Source organism: Triturus cristatus, chromosome 11, assembly GCF_964204655.1.
Source record: "Triturus cristatus chromosome 11, aTriCri1.1, whole genome shotgun sequence".
Lineage (NCBI taxonomy): Eukaryota > Metazoa > Chordata > Amphibia > Caudata > Salamandridae > Triturus > Triturus cristatus.
The window spans coordinates 649,034,019-649,057,556 of NC_140594.1; the positions used below are offsets into that span (position 1 = coordinate 649,034,019).

Below are 23,538 nucleotides of genomic sequence, written 5' to 3' on the forward strand. Positions count from 1 at the left end.
TAACATGATTATAATAAGTAAGGAAGCCTTTTTTTAATCCTTTCCTGGGACTGTTGCATCGTATTGTTGAGATCCATAACCTTAATCAGAGTGAAGCCTCTTCTTTCCGGATTAGCCAGCCAGAGCAAATGTTTCCCCGTCTTGTCACCTTCAATATGCTGGTGGGCCAAATAAACTGTGTAATCTAAGCATCCAGGGAAGCATGTTCTTCTTTAACCTTCTGTAATGCTACAACGGTTGTGTCATCATCCAGTGCAATTTTTTCCTGCTCCTGGATCTGCCTTTCAAGTTCATCTAGTTGCTGGGTAATTTGTTTCCTCAACCCCACTGTTATGTGTATGTGTTACCCCACCCCCCATAGTGTGACTATAAAGTCTTCCAGACAATAGAGGGGAATCATGTGAGAACTCGTATTTAAAAAAGTTCTCTGTGAATTCATGTATGGATTAACAAAAAGATGAGTCTTTCAGTTAGGTATTGGAGTTCTGCTTCTACCCCAAGACACATGCTAATAAGGGGTTATGATCCAATATCTTTTGGCTCTGGTACTCAGCCGAGCTAATTTCTTCACCAAAAAATGATCCATGCAGACATGGGCCTCATGCACAGCCTAATAATACTAGAATTCCAGGAGAATCAAATGCATACCTCGCTATATAATTTATAGGAACCAGTGTCATAACCAATCCCTAAGGGCCTTAGCTGTAGTAGGTGTTAGGGAGCAAGGGGTGGGATCTATCTAGTTGAAGTCAAGTACCCTTTTGAAGTCTCCACTTATAACAACTGAGCAGTCAAGACAATTCGCCAGTAAAAGCCTACATTTGGGGGGTATATATATGTTGCCCAGTACCACAGCCCAGCCATCAAGTTTGCCCTTTACAAAGCTTATTTACTTGGGTGCCGATCTCAAACTTACCCCTTACATTGCCCTCTAAAATGTGATGAATATCCAATTTAAAGCACTGGCCCTCTCATTTAGGGTATAGCTTGAGTCCCTCTCTATGCGCCAGATGTATCTTCAGGAGCATAGCCACATGCACTCTTCTTAGGCAAAGATATGAGTATACTTTGTACTGTGTAGTAGTTGTAGCCATCCCCCATACATTCAGTGTTACATGTTCAGCTGCATGCATCAGCTAGTCGTGAAGATCGTGTGACTAAGAGGGAAGCCACCACTTGGGTTGAGGAGACCGTGACAGGACTGAAAAGTGCTGCCCTCAATAAGACACCCTCCCCCACCCTGAGGCAGGAACCCCAACTTTCCCCGCCAAAAGCAATAACAGGTAGAACAAAATTTTAACATGAAACCAGTTTGTATCTGCCATGCATGGAACTCCGTGGAGAATCACTGCACTATAGTTCAGGAGGTGGGGAGTCATGTGGCCGGTCCGATGTCCCAAAAAGAAGAGCCACAAATGGGTGCTCCACTCCCTTCCTGCCCAGCTTCACAGTTGACAAAATGTTGCAGGTAAATAGTAGCACTCATGATGTTGCATCTGCACCCGTCTCCCCTTGGTCAATGCTCCTTGAAGGGTGGATCTGTTACATATCCGTGATGAGAAATCAAGACAGCTTGATAAGTATATTAACCACATATGGGCTCTACCATTCACACTGGAGTCCATCAGCTGCCTGTAGTGTTACTTATGGTAGGGCTGCATACTTCTCACTGTTAGAATCCAAGTCGGTCTCATTATGGGAATGATGTGCATCCGAGGTGTCAGTCAAGTAGGTTTTAATTAGTTCTCAAAAGTTTGCCACTATAGTTATGGTGCCCTGTTGGTTGCGTTGGGCCTGTGACGTGAGGGGTTCCTTTCAAAGATGATTCCTGCGTTGAGGTTTTGGTAAGCTGAGCTGCGGATATTGTACCACGGTTTGGCTGCCAGCTGGAGCCTGTCATCTCGAACTGTTTGGCCCATTCCCAGGGTTCCTTAGGTTCGTTAAAGAAGAATATTTGTTGATTATCCGTGATCTTCAGTTGGGCAGGAAAAAGGACTGCGTACGTCTTGGCACAGCAGCTTTCGTTTAACCTCAGTGAAGCTGGCTCTGTGAAATTGCACTGAAAGTTTACAATCCGGGAATATCACCACTTTGCCAGAACCTATTTCAAAGTGTCTCACTTTTTTAAAGTGTCCCTCTTTGTTTGCTCTTTTTATGAGGACATCCATCTCTGTAGTTGAGTATTTTCCCCTCTAATAGTTGTGGAGCAGCTACAGGTGGGGGAGGTCTTGCAGGGACTCCACTGTAAACCATGCAGAGAGTCCCTGTGTGACAACTGTCTTGGTCAACCAGTTCTCTAAATACTGAGTTCAGCTGCTCCCACTCCTAGCCCTTTGGCATTCCTACTATACGGATGTTGTTTCACAAGCCCTGCCTTCCATGTGCTCCGCTCGTCCTTCCAGGTACCCGGGATATGAGTTCGTCCATCTCTACATGCAGCGCTGATGTTTGGATTTTAAGGTCCTGGTGTGTTGTTTCTGCAGTCCGCACTCTGTCCGACAGCTTGCGCTGATCGTCTCTGAGGAGACCCAGTTTTATGGTTATCCCATCCACCTTTTTTTTCCATCGTGGATTTAGTGTCTACAGTGGCTGCTAGGATAGTTTCTAGGGTCAGTGCAGGCAGATTTGGCGTTTTTCGGCACTCCTGAGGAGTTAGGTCCAGTTGTGGGTAAGAGTAAGTCAGAAGGGGTAGAACTAACTTATGGAGGTGGATGGTAGGAAATACCAGCCAACCTCACCTAGTCAATGCCTATGATGAGTGAATCGACAGTCTCAAGACTGTGACCACCAGCAGCTGGGCCACAGTTCCAGGGTCCCAAAGGCTCAGTGAGATCCCCAGCGATAGCTAGAAGTTGTGGAACTATTGATTTGGAGGGCAGATGTATGAGCAAGGGAAGCTGGTCGGTGTCAATTTCTGTGCTGCCCGCTAACCTCTTCCCCCCGGGTAGAAGAATCGAAATGGTCCCATCAAGGCCAAATGATGGTGTGCTGTCTCTCGACAGGGTCGCTCTCCCAATCACTTATTGCCTCTCAGCTCCTTAGTTTTAAGGCACAATTCAACAGCGCACCCTCTGAACTCTTCTTGGGGCCGGGCCCAGTCGCTGGTTATCTCTATGTGCCCAGCCTCCATTTTGTATGTGGTGCTGGATTGCTCAGCAGCAGGTGGGCGGTGGTCTGGACTCTAGGCTAGATAGGAGACCAAGAACCCTTGACCATGGGGTCTACTTATTCAGAGGTACCATTGGGCAGTCTGTCATTGCCTGTCTAACTGGCTCAGTGTCAGCACATTTTGTCCCTAGGGTCATTGGGAGCCAGACTGCATGTTCCGGATCTAGGAGGCCCCCAGGACTGTCAATACCCTGTGATCCTTTTGAAGGCAGACTGCAGGAGGGTAGGTGTGGCAGTTGAAGGGAGGAGTGGAGATTGCTTCGTCCCCAGCTGCCGTCCCCTCGTGTTCTTCTCATCAGTGGCCAGGTGCCATCTTAGGCGTGCGGCCAGGCTGCTCCAGTATCAAGATGCCACACAAGGAATTGAGACATCCAAACACTCAACTTGCTTGCCAATGGGTGCCCCAAGGCCATTTGCGGTCAAAGACGGTGTTTCCAGCGGTTCCCAGGATTTCAGAATCATCTTCAGCTTGTAGAAGCCATTAGAGAGCAAACTTCATGTGTCGCAGTCAAGACATGCCCCCACTTGATTTTTATGCTTAACCTACATATCATATGTAGTAAAGCATTCAAAAGAATTGGAAGGCTTTGTATTTCTTACTTTTCAGAGCAACTTAAGCTGAAAGTTAGTCTCTTTAGCCTTGAATGTCACTAAAATTACCAAATGTGCTAAAGCATTGACTGACTACTTACTTTAACTGGGTATCTTTTAAAAAAAGGCAAAGCTTTAAAAAAATAATATTAATAACAACTAATGAAGATGCCAATAGAGGAGATACAAATATAGCCACTTGATTGTTAGTTCGACATTTACGGAGAGGATCAAACTGTTTTTGGGAGAAAAAAATTGTGCAACGATTAGCAAAGGTTGTTTTGCATTTAAACCTGAAAGATATAGAAATATTTCTTTTGAAGCACAGCCGAATGAGGCATTAAATAGGAGATATTTGTCAGTTAATTTACCCTATAAAAATCTACTATTCGTCTTCTAGAGCTATACGTACTTTCTACCAACTGTGGCATTAACCACCTTTTTAAGATAGAGTATGTAAAGTATGAAACAAAAGAGTGTTTGCTTCTTTTGGAAAACACATATGGTCTTTACATTTACTTGTATAAGTCAATAACCATACTCTACTTGGTTATTTTTCTACTACAGAAAAGCTTGAGATGAGATTTCAAATGATAAAATATTTTTTGAGTAGTTTTTGGGGGGGATGACAAACACAGCAGCACTTACATATGTTGAGTCCCACAGGTATATACTTTTCAAGATAGTTCATTGGTCTGAGGGAAACTGATGGACTGATCATTAACTGATTACCTTTCATTTAGCTAAGAGTCGTTCCCCTGCTGAATCAGTAGTTCATCCAGTGGAAGGCAGAGCATGGAATAAGCTCCCTAATGCTAAAGTTAAACCTTTCATCAATAATACATATTTCTCTCTAGCAGACTCTGCGGAGGTGAGTTATAATAGATTTGAAAGGGAAATCTTAAAAACCTGGGATGAAACCAAACCACTCACTAAGCTAAAGAATCGGAAAAAAGTCTCAGCTCCTTGGTACGATCTTACGCTGAGAAATGCTAAATTAAAATGTAGGCAACTGGAGAGTAAATGGAGGTGTCACTATCTCGCAGTCGAGAAGTCTAACTTGAAAAATGTGCTAAGTGACTATAAAAACAAGTTAAGGAAAGTGAGAGCTAACTAATATTACGAGCAGATCACCACAGCTCCTAACAAAGTGAGGAAAACATTTGAAATTCTTAAAGAATTTGCTGATCCATCTCGCTTTAAGCAAGAGATCAAACCTTCACAGACATTATGTGACAATCTGTCAGAATACTTCGACAGCAAAATCAAAACAATTCTGGAAGGGACTGACAAACCCACCATAGTCAAACACCCTATCACACACTCCCTCAGCCCCGCTCAACTTGGATTGCCACCCTTTTCAGATCTCTACCCATCAGACCCTTCCCCTGCGACACTTACTAGGTTGGATCCCATCTCTGGCAAGGTCTTTAAAACCCTGTACAGGGCTATAAAATCAGGGTCGCCAATGGACCCTATGCCACCAAAGCAATGGCTAATATGGGAAGAAGAGCTTGCAGGCCCTCTCCGACAACTTTGCAATCCCTCTCTTGAAACTGAGAAGGTACCTGATTGCTGGAAGAAAGCCATAGTTGAGCAATTGCTAAAAGAAAAGCCCTAGCTGATCCCTCCGACCTAGCCAACTTTAGACTGATTTCCCTTCTCCCTTTGCAGTAAAAATTCCAGCACGCCACATAAGTGCATTATTGTCGCACTATCTAGAGGATGCCGCATGACTTGAGGAAGAGCAATTTGGTTTCTGTGGCGGCCATGGAACTGAGACTGCCCTGATATGCGTCACTGATGAATTGCGGGGGACTATTTACCATGGACAATCGGTGGTACTAGTCCTCTTAGATTTATCGGCGGCATTTGACACGGTGGACCACCACACCCTTCTGGCCCAATGTTAAACTGGCTAGAATCCTGGCCGCTACCTGCGGAAAACCCATTCGCAACCCTGCAGCTGTACGAAATCTAGGTTTGATAATTGACCAAGGTCTGTCCCTGGATAAGCAAGTGAATGGACTTACCAGAACCTGTTTTGCACTAATCTGGGCCCTCAGGAAGCTATATCCTCTGCTTGACTTACCAACTAGATCACTGATTTCCAGAAGGGTAATATTAAGCAGGTTGGACTATTGCAATGCCCTGCTGTTTGGAGCCCCTAACTACCTGTTAAAAAATCAAGAACGCATCAAGACAATCACTGCCAAGCTAACACTGAAAAAGCCTCGATATTCATCTGCTACAGAGGGCTCTGAAGGAGCTCCACTGGTTGCCTATCAAGGAGAGAATAATCGTTAAATCTCTCTGTATTGCCCATAAGCCGCTACAAAAAAAAAAGGACCAATACCCCTCCAAAACAAATTTAAAAAATACACTCCTGACCGAAACCTACGATTCACTTCAGGCAATTATGTCCAAGAACTGAGATTTAAAAAAGTCAGACAAGGAGGACGTACCTTTACTGTCAACGCAGCTCACATACGGAACAAACTACCAGCTCCTTTATGATCTCATTCTGATTTTCTAAAATTTAGGAAAGCACTGAAAATCTGGTTATTTCCTCACTAGCGACTCGCTTCTCAGGCTTTTGATTTGCTGTCTCCTTACATAGTGGTTCTAGTGCCAGGATACCATTTTTGGTCACAGTGCGCTTTATTAAGAATTTTTTACATTACATACCGTTATCACTGCCATTGGGATCAATTGACAGGATTTAGCAATCAAGTTTTGTTGTCACATAAACCCTATTCTGTAGCGACCACGCTGGGTCTTATACTTTATTCTTGAGCACCGGATTTCTCACTAACTCCCAGCTCATACATCACAGCTAAGCATCATCCTGGCGGCAGCATAGTAAGTGCATCAGAATCCTTTTCATAGTACACCCATACTAACAACTTATATTTCTGATGCAAATCATTACAGCAAACCCCTCAGCTACTATTTTTAATCCACTCTACTCCTTGCACCGTGGACACATCAACTTTAAAAACACAGTCTTGTGCATGAGATGTTTTTTAACTCTATCCCATTCATTTTGGAACATTGGGCGCAATCATCTTCCGAATTTGGACTTTTCTGTAGGTGATATGCCAGTGTTATTGGTTTTTTAAAACTATGTGGTAATTTCTTTAATCACATGTTTATGAGTAGCACGCTTTGTTTCGCTGATCGGGTCACTGCAGGTGTAATGTAATGTAAATGTGACTTATAAAGCGCAAACTCATGCCCTAGGGCGTCTTGGCGCTGTTGAAGTCCGATTTAGGCTGTGACAATGTCGCTGTCGGGTCAGGCAGCTGCGCAGATATCTTCTACTCTTGTGTTAAAAGCCAGGTCTATAAGGCTTTTCTAAAGGAAAGTAGGGAGGGAGCTGCTTTTAGTGTCAGTGGGAGACTATTCCAAAGCATGGCAGTGGCCCTAGAAAATCTCTTTCCACCCCAGGTAGCTTTCCTAAATGGGGGGACTATCAGGTTCCTAGCAGAGCCTGATTGAAGTGTCCTAGCTGGGATGTACCATTTAAGTTTCTTCTTGAAATGGTCTGGCCCGAGTCCATGCAGTGATTTATAGGCCATACAGAGAGCTTTGAAACGACATCGTTGCTTGACTGGCAACCAGTGTGATTTCCTCGCTCCTCTGGCTGACTCATATTTCGGAATTTCAAAAAGGAAGCAAGCTGCAGTGTTTTGCAGTGTCTGAAGCCTCTTCACGAGACCTATTGCAAGCGTAAGATACAAACTATTGCAATAATCAATCCTCGTGGCGAACCAATGCCATTGTTACTGTTTTTAGTAGTTCGGGAGGCAGAATTTTTTCTATCTTTTTTATTAGCCTTAGGGAGCAGAAAGAGGCCGAAGTTATTTTGCATGCTGAAATATACAGACCAATGTGGTTATTGTACTACAGTTATGTTCCCTTTTAATGTTTATAGTTGTGCCCTTCATCTTCATTTAAACATCATGTCCTGAAAATGGTCTCATGGAGTTTCACCAAATGAGACCGAAACATCGAAGCAGAGCCCATCTGTCCTCTGGACAATTCATATAACCCCTAAGAGTCTTGTGGATTCATCCTTTTAGCTGTATCTAGGAATAAAGTTTATGCATTTATGATAAGAGTGCACCAAGGGCAACTTAATTATTTTTTCCCCAACTCTATTATTGGTTTTACAGCACAGAAAGCATTCACATACATCATTCCGTTAGTCCAGGCCCACACAGGGGACGTGCTCATTCAGCCCTCCAGTGCTGGGCTATGTCTCTCTTGGCCACCCAGTCTTCCTCCTCCAAAGTGCACACATCCTCCTCCCAGCGTTTCCTTAATGCCGTCATGGGGTCAGATATTGTTCAAGAGCAATTTAATTTTTGATTCACTAAAGAAAAACTGCTACAAGTTCTGCTTTTAGAACAATCTAGTAACAGCCTGAGGTGCCGCACCCTTTCTACTGACTTCAGAAGGACCTCAAGTAACAACGTGTTGTACTGCAGTGATATACAACTGACAGCATAAGTGAGGAGGGCTAAATAAAACAAGCATTTGCAATGCAATTGGTCTCGCCTTTTGGACTTTATATGTATTTAGCTATGCAGCACATTAGCCTGGGTGCTGAAACATCTACTGTTCTTTAAATGGAGGGAAAGTAAGCACCAAACTGCGGAACTCACTAGGTATGGGAACACATGGAGATAAATACTGCTTATGAGCTGGAAATAGTATTGTCAAAAGCTCTGTTTTTAATATAAAATCAGGGCCTTCGATGGTCATATCACTGAAAATACAAGACTTGTAAAAAATATTATAGTCTACAGGTGCTCTGGAATGGTAAAGTGAGTCTGGTATTTTACTGACCTCTGCAGTTTGTTTTCTATCAAGAAAGTTAAATTGAGGCAGTTGCCAGAAAAATAAAAAAAGAAAGTCCCTAAGCAGAAAGCAATTCTGGTATTTTACTGACCTCTACTGGTCGTTTTCTATCAAGACAGTTAAATAGAGGCAGTTGAACAGAAAAGAAAAGTCCCTAGAAAAAGCTGAAGCAGACAAGTCCTGGGGCTGTTCTACAGAGCCCACAAAGTACATACAACAGATCTTCCAGACAGCGCAAGCGCTGCCTAGGGTCAACTTAAACAAGCATTGGCATAGCCAATAGGTCTCGCCTTTGGGACCTTCTAAGTGTTTAGCCATGCAACAGTTGCATAACTAAATACTTATCAGGTCCCAAAAGCGAGACATATTGGCTATGCAAAGCTGCCCTGCGGCCGCGAGAGTGAAAGTGATCGCAATCACGATCAAACATCAAAGCGGCCGTGCGGCCGCGAAACCGAAAGTAATCGCGGTAAAGCGCGGCGCCCGCGCACATGCACTGTAGCTCTAGGCTGGCCTGGTAGCACGTTTTGGAGCCCTCTCAATAAGTCTCGCCAGACCAACGCATGCGCTGGGTCAGGCGAGACCTAAAAATCACTGAGGTAAACGTGATGAGGGGCTGTATTATAGAGGCTGGAGGATACTGAAAATCCTTTAATTTCGGGAGGAATTTCTGAATAGTAAGCAGAGTCCACCTTCTGAATTTCCTAACACTAAAATCCATATGGTGGATGAAAATTAAGCATGCGGATTCTTCTCCATATTGAGCATGTTCTTGAGTAATTGAATGATTTTAAGTTCTCTCCAAACTCTGAATGAGGCTTAGTGTAATTTGCATTTGTGTATGGTTTACAATGTTGCCAAATATGTTTTTATGTTAACATTTTTGCAAATGATAGATGGCGGTATTACAAGTGATGAGACAAATATCGGTATGTACTGAGAATAAGTAGGTGCTGGAGCAAATATGAACATGTGACCGGATTAAGGCGTGATTAGAGAAAAGCTCACATGCAGCCAGGTTTTCTGGATTCATGCCCCTCTAGAATTTTGAGTGTAAATCTGAACAGGTTTTCAAGGTGAGAGAGTGATTGTGCAAACCTGAACATACATGATGTTGGTAATTCTTGACACATGCTGGGCATTCTTGGTATAGTGGTGCACACTTCTGCATAATACTTTCACTGACATAATGAGGGTAATTCGTGATAATTTAAGGCACTCTCTGGACATTGCTGTCCATTCTCTGGTTTGATGCATGAACTGGCATAATATTAGTAATTCTTTATGTAGTGAGCATTCCTGCCACCATGTTGCACAGCGTTGGTGTAATGCTTGCACTAGCGTAATGTCGATGATAGTTGCCATTTTTAAACACTATTCCAACTGTTTTTTAAAGCATCAACTTCTAAGACTGGTGTAACCTGTGTGCATGCATCCATGCACTCAATCAATAATCCATTAATGCACTCACAAATGTAGCTGTCCATCCGTTATTGCACCTGTTTTATTAACAATTCATGTATCTATAAAGTCACCCTCTTATATATCTATCCAAGCATTCTCACTAAGTCAGATGTCGACTCATAATCGCATTTACCCACTCACCCATCCACACCTGCCAATCACTGAAGAATTGAGTTTAAGTAATAGAATATCCAGGCCTTTTGTCTTTGCTAATGCTCGTTATCAGCTGTGTCCCATGTTTGTTTTGAGATGCACTCATGCTTTAAACTGGTCTTCATCAGTTAATAATCTTTATTTATAAAGCTTCTCCTTATGTACATAAGTCAATGTTCTCTCTCTTCTGCAGGAGACAAAGTAAGGGCAGAATCTCAGCACGGACCTTGATAACAGACACACCAAAACAGGTCAGTCTAAGGGCACTCTGAGCATTGAAAGCTGTTCTTTCTTAAGGGGGATTGGGAGAGGGGTGGTGTGAGCAGGTGTGGAAGATGGATCCTGGGAGCTCCTCCACACCTAGGTCTCCATGATGGTATCTGTTTCATTGATCTGTGCCACGTTTCCTTACTTATGCTTTCTTATTCAGTACTTTATTCTAACTATTAGTAATATGGGCCTGTGTATTTGGCGCTTGCAGCTCTATTATCAGCTATGTAAAATCTACATGAGATTTGTGCCGGATTGGAATGTATCGTTCATATATCACCCGCATTTGTACCAGTTTTCGTAGCTCGTGGACATCTACATCACCATTGGATGTATGTCCAAGCCCGCTTGCCTTTTTGGATTGGTGTGAGACTTACTGAATAGGTACTAGCATGTGCACTAGAGACTGTTTCTGTGAGTGTCAGTGAGATAGAAGGGCATTTTCTCTCCACAATACTCTATACAAAGTATGGTCTTCTCACAAAGATTAGTGTGATTGGTTATTGTGGGATTATTGTGTTGTGCAGCCTGAAGTTAAGGTCCAGGTCTCGAGGGGAACAAAAATAAACAAATAAATGATGGGTGACTCTCTTGAATTAATCTCAGATGCTGGTAATTGCAAAGGGTCGCAATCCAGTCCATAGTTTTATTGCCCATCATGCCACCTGAGTGGTACCAGCCGTAAGCAAATCCGCTTCTGTCCTGCTCCAGTTGGAACAGTCCAGCTCAGACTGCCTGCCAGGTTCCTGTTGAGCTGTAGCCCCATACCGGTTTCAGTCAATTTGAGGCTCATCAGTAGGGTGCACTTTGATTACTATGGCACAGTGAACATGGGACCCATGCCTGGGTATTCCCGTTACACTGTACGCGTTGCACTGAGGAAAACAAAAACATGATGAACCGATTACTTGAATAAATCTCAGCCACTGGTAACTACAGTGGGCTGCAATTCAGTCCATCATAATTTTGTTGCATTGCTTCATTACCTTTGCTTTAAGCATTGATTCTGAAAGCATTCCTTTGAATGTATGACTTCATGTCTTGCAAAACTGTTTTCCTGTAAGACACTTTTTTATGGCTGTCAAGTTGATACTTTTACCTCTCAACGGACACCTGCGTAGCACCAGAGCTGGGTTCAACCATTGTTACTAAGAACCAGGAAATGGGCTAAGAACCAAGAAAGAGGCCTGTTTCAAACTTGAATTGCTCAAGAGATCATTCACAGGATAGGAAAGGCATGATTCCAGTATTCAAATCTCCAGAGTCATGAAAGAAACGGGAGACATTTGAACTAGACTGTTCTGTCTTTGAGTCAGTAAGATCCTGTTAGAAATTGAGTTACAAGTTGAGAGGGATGGGAGCCACACTCGAATACAAACAAAATCCTTGTTAGGGTGAACCGCAAAGGTCACCAGGTAAACTTATGCTAAACTCTCTGGTAGCTTGGCATAATAGAGTCAGGCTTAACTTAGAGGCAGTGTTTAAAGAATTTATGCAGCACTCAAACAGTAAACAGTGAAAACTCAACACAAGAAAAAATCCCAGACCAATTTAGAAAATTAGAGTAATTTAGAAAAATAAAAAATGACACCGAAATGACAGAAATTCAATCAGAGCCGGAGTTATGATTTTTTTTTTTTTGTAACTTATTTTTATTAAATACTGCATTCAATTACATCAAGTATAAGTACTCACAATTACATTTACAGGAAGTATGGTCAAAATATCACTGACATTGTTAATAACGCATCCAGTGAGTATACACTGTATGTCACTACATTGCTCGTACAGTTATCAGCAGTACAGTAATTTGTCTGTGGAATCGTTCACTTAGGAGTTATGATTGTTTTAAAATTTTAATGAGAAAATAGCCCTGGGGTAAAGTCATAAATTCAAGCAGACTGCGATGGACCACCGGTCGGATACAGGGGCCAGGTTCGTCCATCGGAAGAGCTATCTTCTCAAGTCCGCGCGAGGAGCTGCTGTTGATGTTGGTGGGAGCTACCAGGAGGTCGTTATTGGCCCAAGGTGCATGTCGGGTGCCCTGGGGAAGAGGTGTGGCGCAGCGGCCAGGGCGACTGACGCCGGACGCTGGGGATCACGGTTCGATCCCCGGCACTGGCGGCAGGTCAGCCCAGCACCATGTGACTCTGGGCAATAGCTTGCTTAATCTTCCCGATGGCCCCCAGCGCCGGGATGCCTACGGGTAGCTGTGCGCTTTACAAATACTGGATTTACATTTTTTTTACATTTAGGAGGAAAAATGACAGCTTTATAAAAATGGCATTTCCAGAATAATAAATTAAAATCTGATTTTACTAGTAAAGAGGATTTTAATTTACAATTGATTTAAGTGGAATAATTATTTTTCTGTACATCTTGAAACTAAAGTTATCACCTATTAAGTGTAATAAGGTAACCCAGTGTTATTCAATGTGTGCGATAGTCTTTCATAAGTGAAAAACTACTTAAAAGGGTACTTAAGTAGTTAAGTCTCGGCACTAGACAGCACCCATGCGCTGTCTCAAAAAGAGACCTGTTGTCTATACATTGTGGGCTTCAGCCTGCCCATAGGCTTCCAATTTGCTGGCTCCATTGTTGCTCAATTATTTGTTCTCCCCATTTGTCCATGACATGCAAGGGTTTAGCCCTCACTGAGAGCAGCGACCAATTACTGCTAAACTTATTCAGTGGCTATTTTAAGGCATTGTTTCGGGACTACTTTTTTACTTCTTTAAGAGCGCTAGATGGTCAAGATTGTCACCAGAACTCTGGAAACAATTCCTTACTGATCACAGACCCACCCTAGAAGAGATTCCTACCTCTGCTTATGACAAATATCCTAATTGGATTAAATCCTTTTTGGATCAAATCATCCCCCAGAGAGGGATTACCAAACGTGCCAAGGAAAACATTTCTTCTTGGTACACTCCTTTTTTTGTTATGTTTGAAAAGCTTTATTGAAGAATTTGTTAACATGTAAAGACATCAGCAGGAAATATGCTCAAATATAGTATAGAACATTAACAGTGCTAATATAAATTTTAAAGAAATAAAAATATTTTATGGGAATTTTAAAGATAAAGGGAAGGAGAAAGAAGGGGAAAGATAGGGAAGGAAGGAAGGCGGAGGGGAAAAGACAGTAACATTGCAAAATATAAACACTAAAGATAACCACGGCATATAATCAAATGGTATAAATGAACACTAGAAATGTTCAGCATAAAAAGTGATGTAACATGAGAAATCTGTAAAAGATAACAAGAGGGAGAGAGTTGAAGTCCTTCAAGGAGGTTTAAAATTTTCTGAATTAATATGTGTAGATTTCTTCAGAGCCAATCGATCTAGATATGTAGTAAGGGGTAACCAGAAAAGATCAACGTTACGTATTGGTTTGCAGGAGGAGGCAAAGGCGACATCAAGCCTGTGAAAATGACATAAAGTGTTCCACCAACCTTGTATGGAAATGTTTGTAAGGGATTTCCAATTAGAAGATATCTGCTGGAATGTAAGAGCAAGCATGAGATCGAAAAGACAATGTGAGTGTGCAGGGAGAGCTAAAGAATCAGAAAGACTACCCAAAAAGAGAAGAGTGAGTGATTGAGTAAGGAACAGAAAGTGTAAAAGTGCGAGAAAGGTATAGCCAGACTTTTTCCCAGAAAGCAGAAACAACAGGACAGAAAAAGAACAGATGAAGAAGATCAGCATTAGAAGTACCACAAGTCCAGCATTTAGAATCAGTAGAGGGTATAAAGCGAGACAAGGAAAGAGGAGAAAGATAAAGTCTATGATACAAATAAAATAGAGATTGAGTAAGAGAAGCAGAACGAGAAATTTTTAAGGATCTGGACCAAAGTTTATCCCAGAGAGCAACAGACCAAGTACAATCAAAATCCGCTTCCCAGGAAAGCTCCAATTTAGTTTTAGCGCGATCCGGATTAGGAGAGGAGAACAATGTATAAATAAGAGATGCTTTAAGGATGGTAGTGAGAATTTTAAGAAGAGGAGATGGAGGCAATAATGATTATGAAGAGGGAAGAGAATAATAACGGTCAACAATTATTGCCATGAGAGTAGTAAATTTCTGCAAAGAAGATCGGGGCAGTGAAATAAGAGTTGAAATTGGGGAAAGGAGCACGGTAATAATCCATTGAAGAGTTGGTTAACCCACATAACACCCATCTCCAAGAGTTCCAGAAAATGGGTCTATTATTTAAAAGGATAAGTGAATTATACCAAATGGGGGTATTTAAAAAGGATTCACGAGTGATGGTAGTAGGGTGACCCAGGGGTCTTAAAAGAGAAGAAGTATGTTTGAATAAGGGAAATGAAGTATAGGGAGTCTTGGCAGAGAAGCATACCACTTCACCGAAGGAAAAGGGTAATAATAATGTTTGTTCAATAAGAAGCCAAAGAGGGGTAAACGGGGAAAGCTCTAATGAAAGCCATCTCGAAGCCTGGCGAAAAGAAAAGGATTTATGATAGAGACGGAAATCTGGAAAGTTAACTCCACCATTAGGTTTGGACTTACGAAGAGCGGCAAGAGAAATTCTAGGTTTTTTTATTTTTCCAGAGAAATTTCGAAAGGGATGAATCAATACGTTTAAAGTAGAGTGCAGGAACATGAACAGGTAACATGGAAAAAATATAAATTAGAATAGGGGCTATCATCATTTTAATTGAGTCCAATCGACCCCACCAGGAAAGAAAAAGAGGATTCCAGGCGGAGAACAATTGTTCAATTCTGGATTAAACTGCGGACATATTTAATTTAATTGAAGAAGATATAGAGTTAGAGAACCAAAAACCTAGATATTTAATCTTTGAACTATTCCAGGCAAAGCCAGTAGAGGAGAAAAGATGAGGAAGACAGGCTTTGGTGATTGGAAGGATTTCAGTCTTATCTGAGTTAATCTTATATCCTGAGACCAGAGAGAATGAGTCGAATTCAAATAATAAAGGGGGAACAGATACTTCTGGATCGGAAATAAACAAGAGAATATCGTCTGCATATGCAGGAAGTTTCAATTGGTTGTTACCATAAGGAAAACCAGAAATGGATTTGTTGCTACGAATGGAGGACAAAAATGGTTCAAGTGGGGATAAACAACAACCCCTGCTGAGGAGTAAAGGACACGGAGAGTTGACCATTCACAAGCACCGAAGCCTTGGGTGCAGAATATAACAGAGAGATAAGGGATATGAATTTGGGGCCAAAGCCATGCCAACGTAAGGAAACAAACAAGAAGGACCAATCAACCCTGTCAAAAGCTTTTTCCGCATCAACAGAGAGCAGCTAAAGGAATTGAAAGAGATGAGGCTTTATTCAAAACATTAAGAAAAAGGCGAGAGTTATCAGAGGTAAGCCTACCTTTAACAAAGCCACATTGCTCCTTGTCAATAAGATGGGGCATAAAGGGATCTAAACGCAACACAAGCAATTTAGCAAATACTTTATAGTCCACATTACCAAAAGAAATCGGCCGATAATTTTTACAAAATTGGGGGTCACGACCATCTTTCGGGATAAGACAAATGGTAGCATCCTGAAAAGTACCTTCTGCTTTACCAGATGAATTAAATGACTGAAAAAGCGTTAAAAGTTTGGGTAATAAAAGATCAGAAAAATGTAAATAAAATTCAACAGGGAAACCATCAGGACCGGGTGTTTTGCCTTTAGTAAGGGATGCCAAAGCCGTGGAAAGTTCGTGTAATGAGAGGTCTAGTTCAAGGTCCGGAAAATTGAGATGAGAATTAGGAGGTTTAGGAAGTTTCTCAAAATAATTTTGAACAAGAGAAGGAGTAGGAGGAGATTCTGGGGTATAGAGTTGTTGATAAAACAGTTGAAATTGGTCAAGTATTTCCTTATCTTGATGTAGGAGAGTGTTATCAGAAGAGCAAATAGATTCTATAAGAGTACGTTCTTTACGAGATTTAAGATAATTAGCTAAGAGTTTCCCTGATTTATTGCGACCTCCATAATAACGAGCACTACTACGAAGGAGAATTGAAGATGCATTATCAGTAGTAAATGTATTAAATTGTAATTTTGCTCGTAAAAGATCTGGTGACATAGATTTATCTGAAGAGGTATAAAATGTATGCTCCAAAGATTTTATATGCGCTAGGGAGGTTTTTCGTTTCTGAAGATATTGCTTCTTTTTCCTAGAGACGAAATCCATAATGAATCCTCTAGCAGTAGCCTTAAAGGATTCCCAGAGGATATGAGATGGGGTACTAGGGTCGCAGTTAAATAAAAAGAAATCTTTAGCAAAGGAACGAAAAGAGGAAGAGAAATTGGGATCAGTAAGAAGTGCGCTATTGAAACGCCAATGGGAAGGCTTGGGTCACGGCAGAAGTAAGTCAAGGTCTGTTACAATAGGGGCATGGTCCGAAATTACTATGGGTTCAATAGAAGAAGAAAATAAGTTTTGAGATGGAGTTTGGGAAAGAAAAATGTAATCAAGCCGAGAAAAAGATGTGTGAGGAGGAGAGAAAAAGGAGTAGTCCGAAGTATCAGGATGCGAGAGTCGCCAAGAGTCAGTAAAACATGATTGCAAGATGGTGTCAAGAAATTGTTTGTGAGTTTTGTGAGGTATGAAGCGAACTGTGGATTTACGATCAAGGAATGGATCAACAATCTGGTTACAGTCTCCACCTAAAATAAATGAGTCATCCTTATGTTGAATACATTTCTTCATGATTAAAGGCCAGAAAGAGCAATCAGGTTGCGTAGGGCCGTAGACATTAAAAACAGTTAAAGGTATAGAATTAATTCGCAACTTAGTTAGTATCCATCGACCATCAGTATAATTTTCTACTGACAAAACATTACATTTTAATTTCTTATGACATAAAATGGCAACTCCATTCTTTTTGTTGATGGAAGGTGCAAATAAGACTGTACCTACCCAATTCCTTTTTAATTTAAGGGATTCAATTTCAGTAAGGTGGGTCTCTTGCAAGAGAACTATATCAGGATTATAGGAGGCTAAATGGGAAAGAACTCTCTGCCGTTTAATGGGATTAATAAAACCTTTTACATTCCAGGAAACAACTTTGAATTTACAAATAGCATAAAATCAATAGAGACAAAAAGTACAAGAATGCTTATATGTAATATACAGCCGACAAATGAGAGAAAGAGAAGGAAAAAATGAATGTAACAGATAACAGGAAAGAAAGGGCCAGGGTGAGGTAAAGAAACATTAATAATAAAGGAAATGAAAATATAAGTGGAAGAAGAAGAGGATAAAAGTAGAGAGGGAATGTAGAGAACAAGCTGAAAGAGTACGAAGAGGTAGAAAGAAACACTGCATATAAAGAAAAGAAGACAGACATAAACAGAGGAAAAAGGAGTGTAACTATCTGACAAAAAGGAAAACGAGGGAAAAGAAGGGAGGAAAAAGAGAAAAGAAGTACAAGAAAAGACAGTACATATCCAAAAAGGATGACTGAAAGTTACATACCTGAGGGGGGACATAAAAAGGACAATGGGGCAATGGAGACACTCAACAAGACGAGCCTCCCAGGATTCGGAGTCCGGCCGCATCAGGACGAGCGACGTAGAAAGGGAGCCATATGGGTTGAAGAAATAGAGACCAACTGATCTATATGAATGAGCAAAAGAGACGATTAATATCAGGAAAAAACATAAGGGAATAGACAACAAGCCACCGTAGAACACGAGAAATTAAAAACCTTGAAAAGTTAGAACATCTAAGAAAAGCTTAATAAATCAATGGAGAAACATAAAAAAGTTAAAAGTGAATGAAAAATCAACTGCATTATAGCAAGTAAATGCGGAACAAATGCAGAAAATCCTGTAAAGAAAAAGAAAGTTAATAATCAGCCATTAGGAGAAGTAGAAGTATCCATGTGACTATTAGTTTGAATATGGATACATTTTTTAAGCTCTGCAGGGTCTTAAAAAGTCCATGTTTGATTTTGGTGTGTGACTTTGAAGTTACAAGGATGAAACAAACCAAATCTAGCGCCCAGAGTTCGCAAAGGGGCGCAAAGTTTCAAGAATTCCTTTCTTCTTGATGCAGTGGCGTTGGAAACATCTTGAGATAGAAATACCTTCTGACCCAACCAGCAAACTTGGCGTTTAGATCTAGCTGCAGTAATAACTGAAAGAAGATCCGTAAATTTCTAGAAAAGGATGATGACACCTCGTGGCTTAGTTGAGGCAGATGAACGAGGACCAAGCCTGTGAGCTCTTTGGATGCTGAGAGAAGTAGTTGCTGGCATGTCCAGGAGTTTCGGAAGGAAGGAAGTGAAGAATGTTACAGGATCATCACCTTTCAAAGTTTCCGGTAATCCGTATATACGCAGATTATTCCTCCTGTTTCTGTTTTCTAAGTCCTCTGTATGTTGTTGAGGAGCGAGAACCGTCTTTTCCAAAGAGGAGATGCGTTGCGAATGAACAGGTATCTCTGAAATTTGCTGTTATCCATGGTAGACCACTTCTCCTCAAGGAATTGCATTTTGCTATTGGTTTCCTCTACACACGGGCGCAAGGCACGAATCTCCTCTAAAATCAGTTCCATAGAAATAGGAGATGGTGGTTTATCAGGAGACGGAGGATCATGTTTTAAGGGTTTAGAAAACGTGGCAGGTGGAGAAGATTTTTTTAAATGGATTGCGTCGAGGATGAGCGATTAGAGGCAACACCCGCCATTTGGGTTATGTGAGATGATGAGACTGATGCCAAGGACAATAAGGACGTTGCTGAAGAGAATACTTTTGGAAGGGACAAAAACTAATTTCGGATTGTGCAGGTTGCTCATATGTTCCAAACTTCAGGGCATGGAATGCGCAAAGCAATTATGATGAAGACTGGTAGTGCAGCAGAGTTCTAGGAAGTCCAATGAGTTTAGTTCATAGACAACTGATTGCCAGCATGAGGAAGCAAATGAAAGGAACATGAAAAAGCCAACATACAGAAACAAAGTGCTCTGTGAAGCACAGCAAAATTTAGGCAAAATCAATGATGACGGTGTATCCAGTAACAGGCATGAAAGGGAAAAATGATCCACAACATATATTAAAAGCTTCCACAGAGATAGCAAAATGAGCGCATAGCAATAAGGATGACGCAATTCGTGGGGTTAACAAAGAAGTAGGAAGAAAGCTTGTCATCCAAATGAGATCATGAGGTAAATCGCATTCAAAATGGCGGACGTCTTGAGGAGAGAAACACAACTAGCGGGGAGTAATTAAACATGGTATCATGGAGGAAGGAAGTGTCTTCCTTAGTTGTATGGTGCATCAAATAAACCCGCTGGAAGTTCGGGAAGAAACAAGCAAAGGAGCCAGCACACATGGAGCATTCTATGAGGGCGCTGAATTTTGAATCGCAGGTGCGCACATATAAAATGGAAGCCGTTACGAGGCAATCAATGCGGCGATTAAATAAGTCTCTAAGCGCGACAGGCTTGAAACGCTGAAGGTCTCACCAAATGCTCCAATGATTCCGGTACATGATGCGGTAGTTATTCATTGAAGGGCTGAAGGAAAACGCATCAACAGGTCCAGGAAACGTCACGATGCGACGGAGCAGCCCCTCTAGGCGGCCATCTTGCACGGCACCTAAGCCGCGCCCCCTTCTTGGTACACTCCTAAGTTTAGTGAACTTAAACAACACTGTAAATGAGCAGAGAGAATATGGGCGAAGGACTATGAGGGAGTATGTTAGCAGAGCTACAGAGGTACCATTAAAACCTACAAAACAGAAATTGAAAAAGTTCAAGCATTTTACTTTGAAGAAAAAAACACTGGCAAACAACTCAACTCACCGGGAAAAATCCTGCATGGCCAAAAATGTACTTAACCCCTGCCCCGCCTTATCTTAATTCATCACTGCAACCTGGACGATGTAACGACCTAGCCAACTTTTTTTTAAAAAGAAAATTCAAGATTTATATGGCGAACAGAGATCTTCCAACAATTTAAATCTGACTGTACATGTGACACGGCCCCTCCACACATTCTAGCCATAGCCACTGATTAGACACTCCCTGCTATGCGTAAAGTGATAAATCTGTCTCTCACCTCAGGTGACGTCCCTTTGACCTTGAAACTCGCTATGGTCAAATCATCACTGAAAAAAACGAACTTGGACACACTGGAGTTGGGGAACTATCGCCCCATTTCTCCCCTTCCTTTTATTAGCAAAATAGCGGAAAGATACGTTAAATAGATTATTTCCGATCATCTAAAGAGTAACAACCTACTCCACCCTACCCAGACAGGGTTTTGACCCCGTATTGTTACAGAAACCGCCCTCGTAGCAGTGGTCGAAGAATCCAAGAGATTACTCGACCAGGTCTCCATCATCCTGCTCGATCTGAGCTCCGCGTTCGACACCGTAAATCACAATATACTTGTGCAAAGACTGATTAACATTGGAATCCCAGGAACTGCCTCTTATACCTTAAATTGTTCCTGCAAGACCGGGCTTTTCAGGTCTTCAAAGACGGTGGTCTTTCCGACCCTCTTCCACTCAGTTGTGGAGTACCTCGGGGTTCTTCCCTGAGACCCACACTGTTTAACGTTTATATGAGACCTTTGGCAGACATTGTTACCCCATTTGGAATCTCGATAGTCCCCTATGCTGATGACACCCAATTAATTTTCTCTCTCAATCATGGGCAAAATTCCCCCTCACCACGTTGGAGCCCCGCCTTGGGAAGATTGCCAAATGATGGAACACTCCTGCCTTAAACTAACCAAGATCTTATGATTCTGGTCAATAGCTCTAAGCCGAGTTGTGAGCGCTAGATTGGTTAAACTGCTTAGGCCCCCATCCCCTGCCAAACAATGGCATCAAGAGCTTTGGGTATGGATAGATAACTCTTTCAAATTTGACCTACAGGCAGTGAAGCTGGCTGCCACATGCTATGGGCTCCTAAGGATGCAGAGGAAGACTCTCCCACTCCTCCCCTTCACCTCCAGGAGACTGATGATCCAGACCCTCATTTTATCCAGACTCGATTATAGTGACTCCCTTTACCTAGGTGCTCCAAAGAGAACGATTAGGAAGCTTCAGGTGGGCCAGAATTGTGCTGCCAGACTTCTGCTTCAAATCCTTAGACTCCAATCTGCCAGACAAGCCTTGAACTCTCTCCATTGGCTGCCAATGGACGAGAGACTCAGGTTCAAGTCTCTCTGCATTTCCCACAAGGCCTTGTGGGGCCATCGCCAGCGATTTCTCAGCCCTTGCTCTCTTTTTATCTCCCTCGTAGAACTTTTGCTCCTCCACTGCCCACCTAGCATTAGGAGGAAGAGAATGGGAGGACGATCCTTCTCGTATAGACCGGCTTCACTGTGGAATGCCCTCCCCTCTCCGCTCTGAAAAATGCTTGCTTCCCTTCAGGAAGAGGCTCAAGACCTGGCTTTTTCAAAACCCATCCCAGTATAGGACCCCCACTTGATTACTGTTATGTGCAGTACGGTCAGCCCTGGGATGCCTATGGGTAGCCATGTGCTCTAAAATGCTTAGCACATAACATTTTCACGAGCGCTACTGCTTTTACTGGCACCATGTGTAATGCTTCAAACCGTTTTTTGTTTCCCGCTCATGCTGCCTCGTCTGTGCTTGCCATACGGGTTCACGTCCAGTCCTAGTGCTCAGGCTCGGTGTCCCCTACCCTGCTAGGTCGGTGCGGCTGAGCTCTGCTTCCCGTCTATCGTTTTTCACTCCCAGACCGCAATGTCAACCCCCATTGCTTAGATGGTTGCTGTAGTGAAGCTCGTACTTTTTGTACGGCGAGGACTTGACTTGCATTCTCGTTCCGTGGAGCGTCTGAAGTAAGTTTTCCAAGTGGTTTGGAGTTCAGATCGCTTTGTGCCATGAACTATAGTGCTTCTTTTGACGCAGATTTTCGGTAAAGCACTACTGGCGTCAGTGGGAAAGCTCCAGGCTTGCCCGCGTCCAAGATTTGCTTTCGGTTAAACCTGTGACCGTGCCCTCTTTTTGTGCTGTATAGTATGCTATGAAATGTATGAGTACCTCTGAGCACAGCCCTGAGAATCGATGCAGACAGACGGTTGTAAGCTTGGTAAGTTGCCCGGGGCGCTGTGGCATTTGGCACTCCGTTAATTTTGCCCCTGTGCTGCTGATCTCGCCAGTCCTTGATTTAGGTGGGCATAGATATCTGAGCCCACACTTCCGGCAGTAAGTGTTGCAGGAACTTGCGAGATGTCAGGCTGCAGGGGACATGCCCCAGGTAATGAGAGGCACAAGGCGCGCTCTGCGTCCCTGGTGCGTGCTGGCATTTAATCTCCCAGGATGTTGTCTAAAGTAGATTTTGTCGAATGAGCCATTCTATCCTTGTCCCAGATGGCACTGGCTGCCAAGCCCCTAACAGACATGGCTCCGCTGAGTAAGAGATACCGATAAGTCGGTATCTAACAGCTCCTCGGCTAAGAATCCTTCAGGACAGACTTGATATCTGTAACATTGTAGGCATGTAAATTCAAAGTAAACTCTTGAGTGCTGTTCACACATAGGTAGAGTAACACTACTCTTTTGGACGTTTCTGCGTTCAGTACCTCTTCCTTGATGAAACGAAAGCTTTTTGGTATTGTGTGGGTATTTTATTAGAGCACTATTCACGATTTTAGGTGTTTCGCTTTTTCACACGAGTCCTCAAATCATAACCTGTGTATTTATAAAAACCAGAGTATGACAATTTAAACCTTCATTAACTTTCACATAGGGCCAAAGGAAGGACTGCAAATATTACTATGCAAACACGCACACGGAACACACAGCCACCACCTCAAAAGTAATAACACACACATTTGAAAACAGGCACACATGACTCATCCGCAAACTTCACAAACATATGGCTAACAAACATTAACAGGGACAACGCCAAAAGCTCGGAGCTAGGTCATTGTTGGGACATGTGAAACATCAACCCACATGTCCTACTTCTTAAATATAATTTACCCTAGTCTAGGGGTAACTAGGCCTTACCTTGAAAAAAGAAGATTTAGGCTTAAAAAAAGGTTTTT

The 23,538-nt window shown here is 42.3% G+C and overlaps 1 protein-coding gene across 4 annotated transcripts in view; it reads left to right on the forward strand.

The window, feature by feature from the left end:
* FARP2 (FERM, ARH/RhoGEF and pleckstrin domain protein 2) overlaps positions 1-23,538 on the forward strand; it is a 1,344,877-nt gene that overhangs the window by 615,302 nt on the left and 706,037 nt on the right. For all 4 annotated transcript variants that reach the window (XR_014970597.1, XM_085634160.1, XM_085634162.1 and 1 more), the window contains exon 12: positions 10,436-10,493. Coding sequence is in view for 3 of the 4 variants with exons in the window: in XM_085634160.1 (XP_085490286.1) it covers positions 10,436-10,493 (58 nt within the window). In the remaining variant the exon portion in view is untranslated. The remainder of the gene's footprint in view (positions 1-10,435; positions 10,494-23,538) is intronic.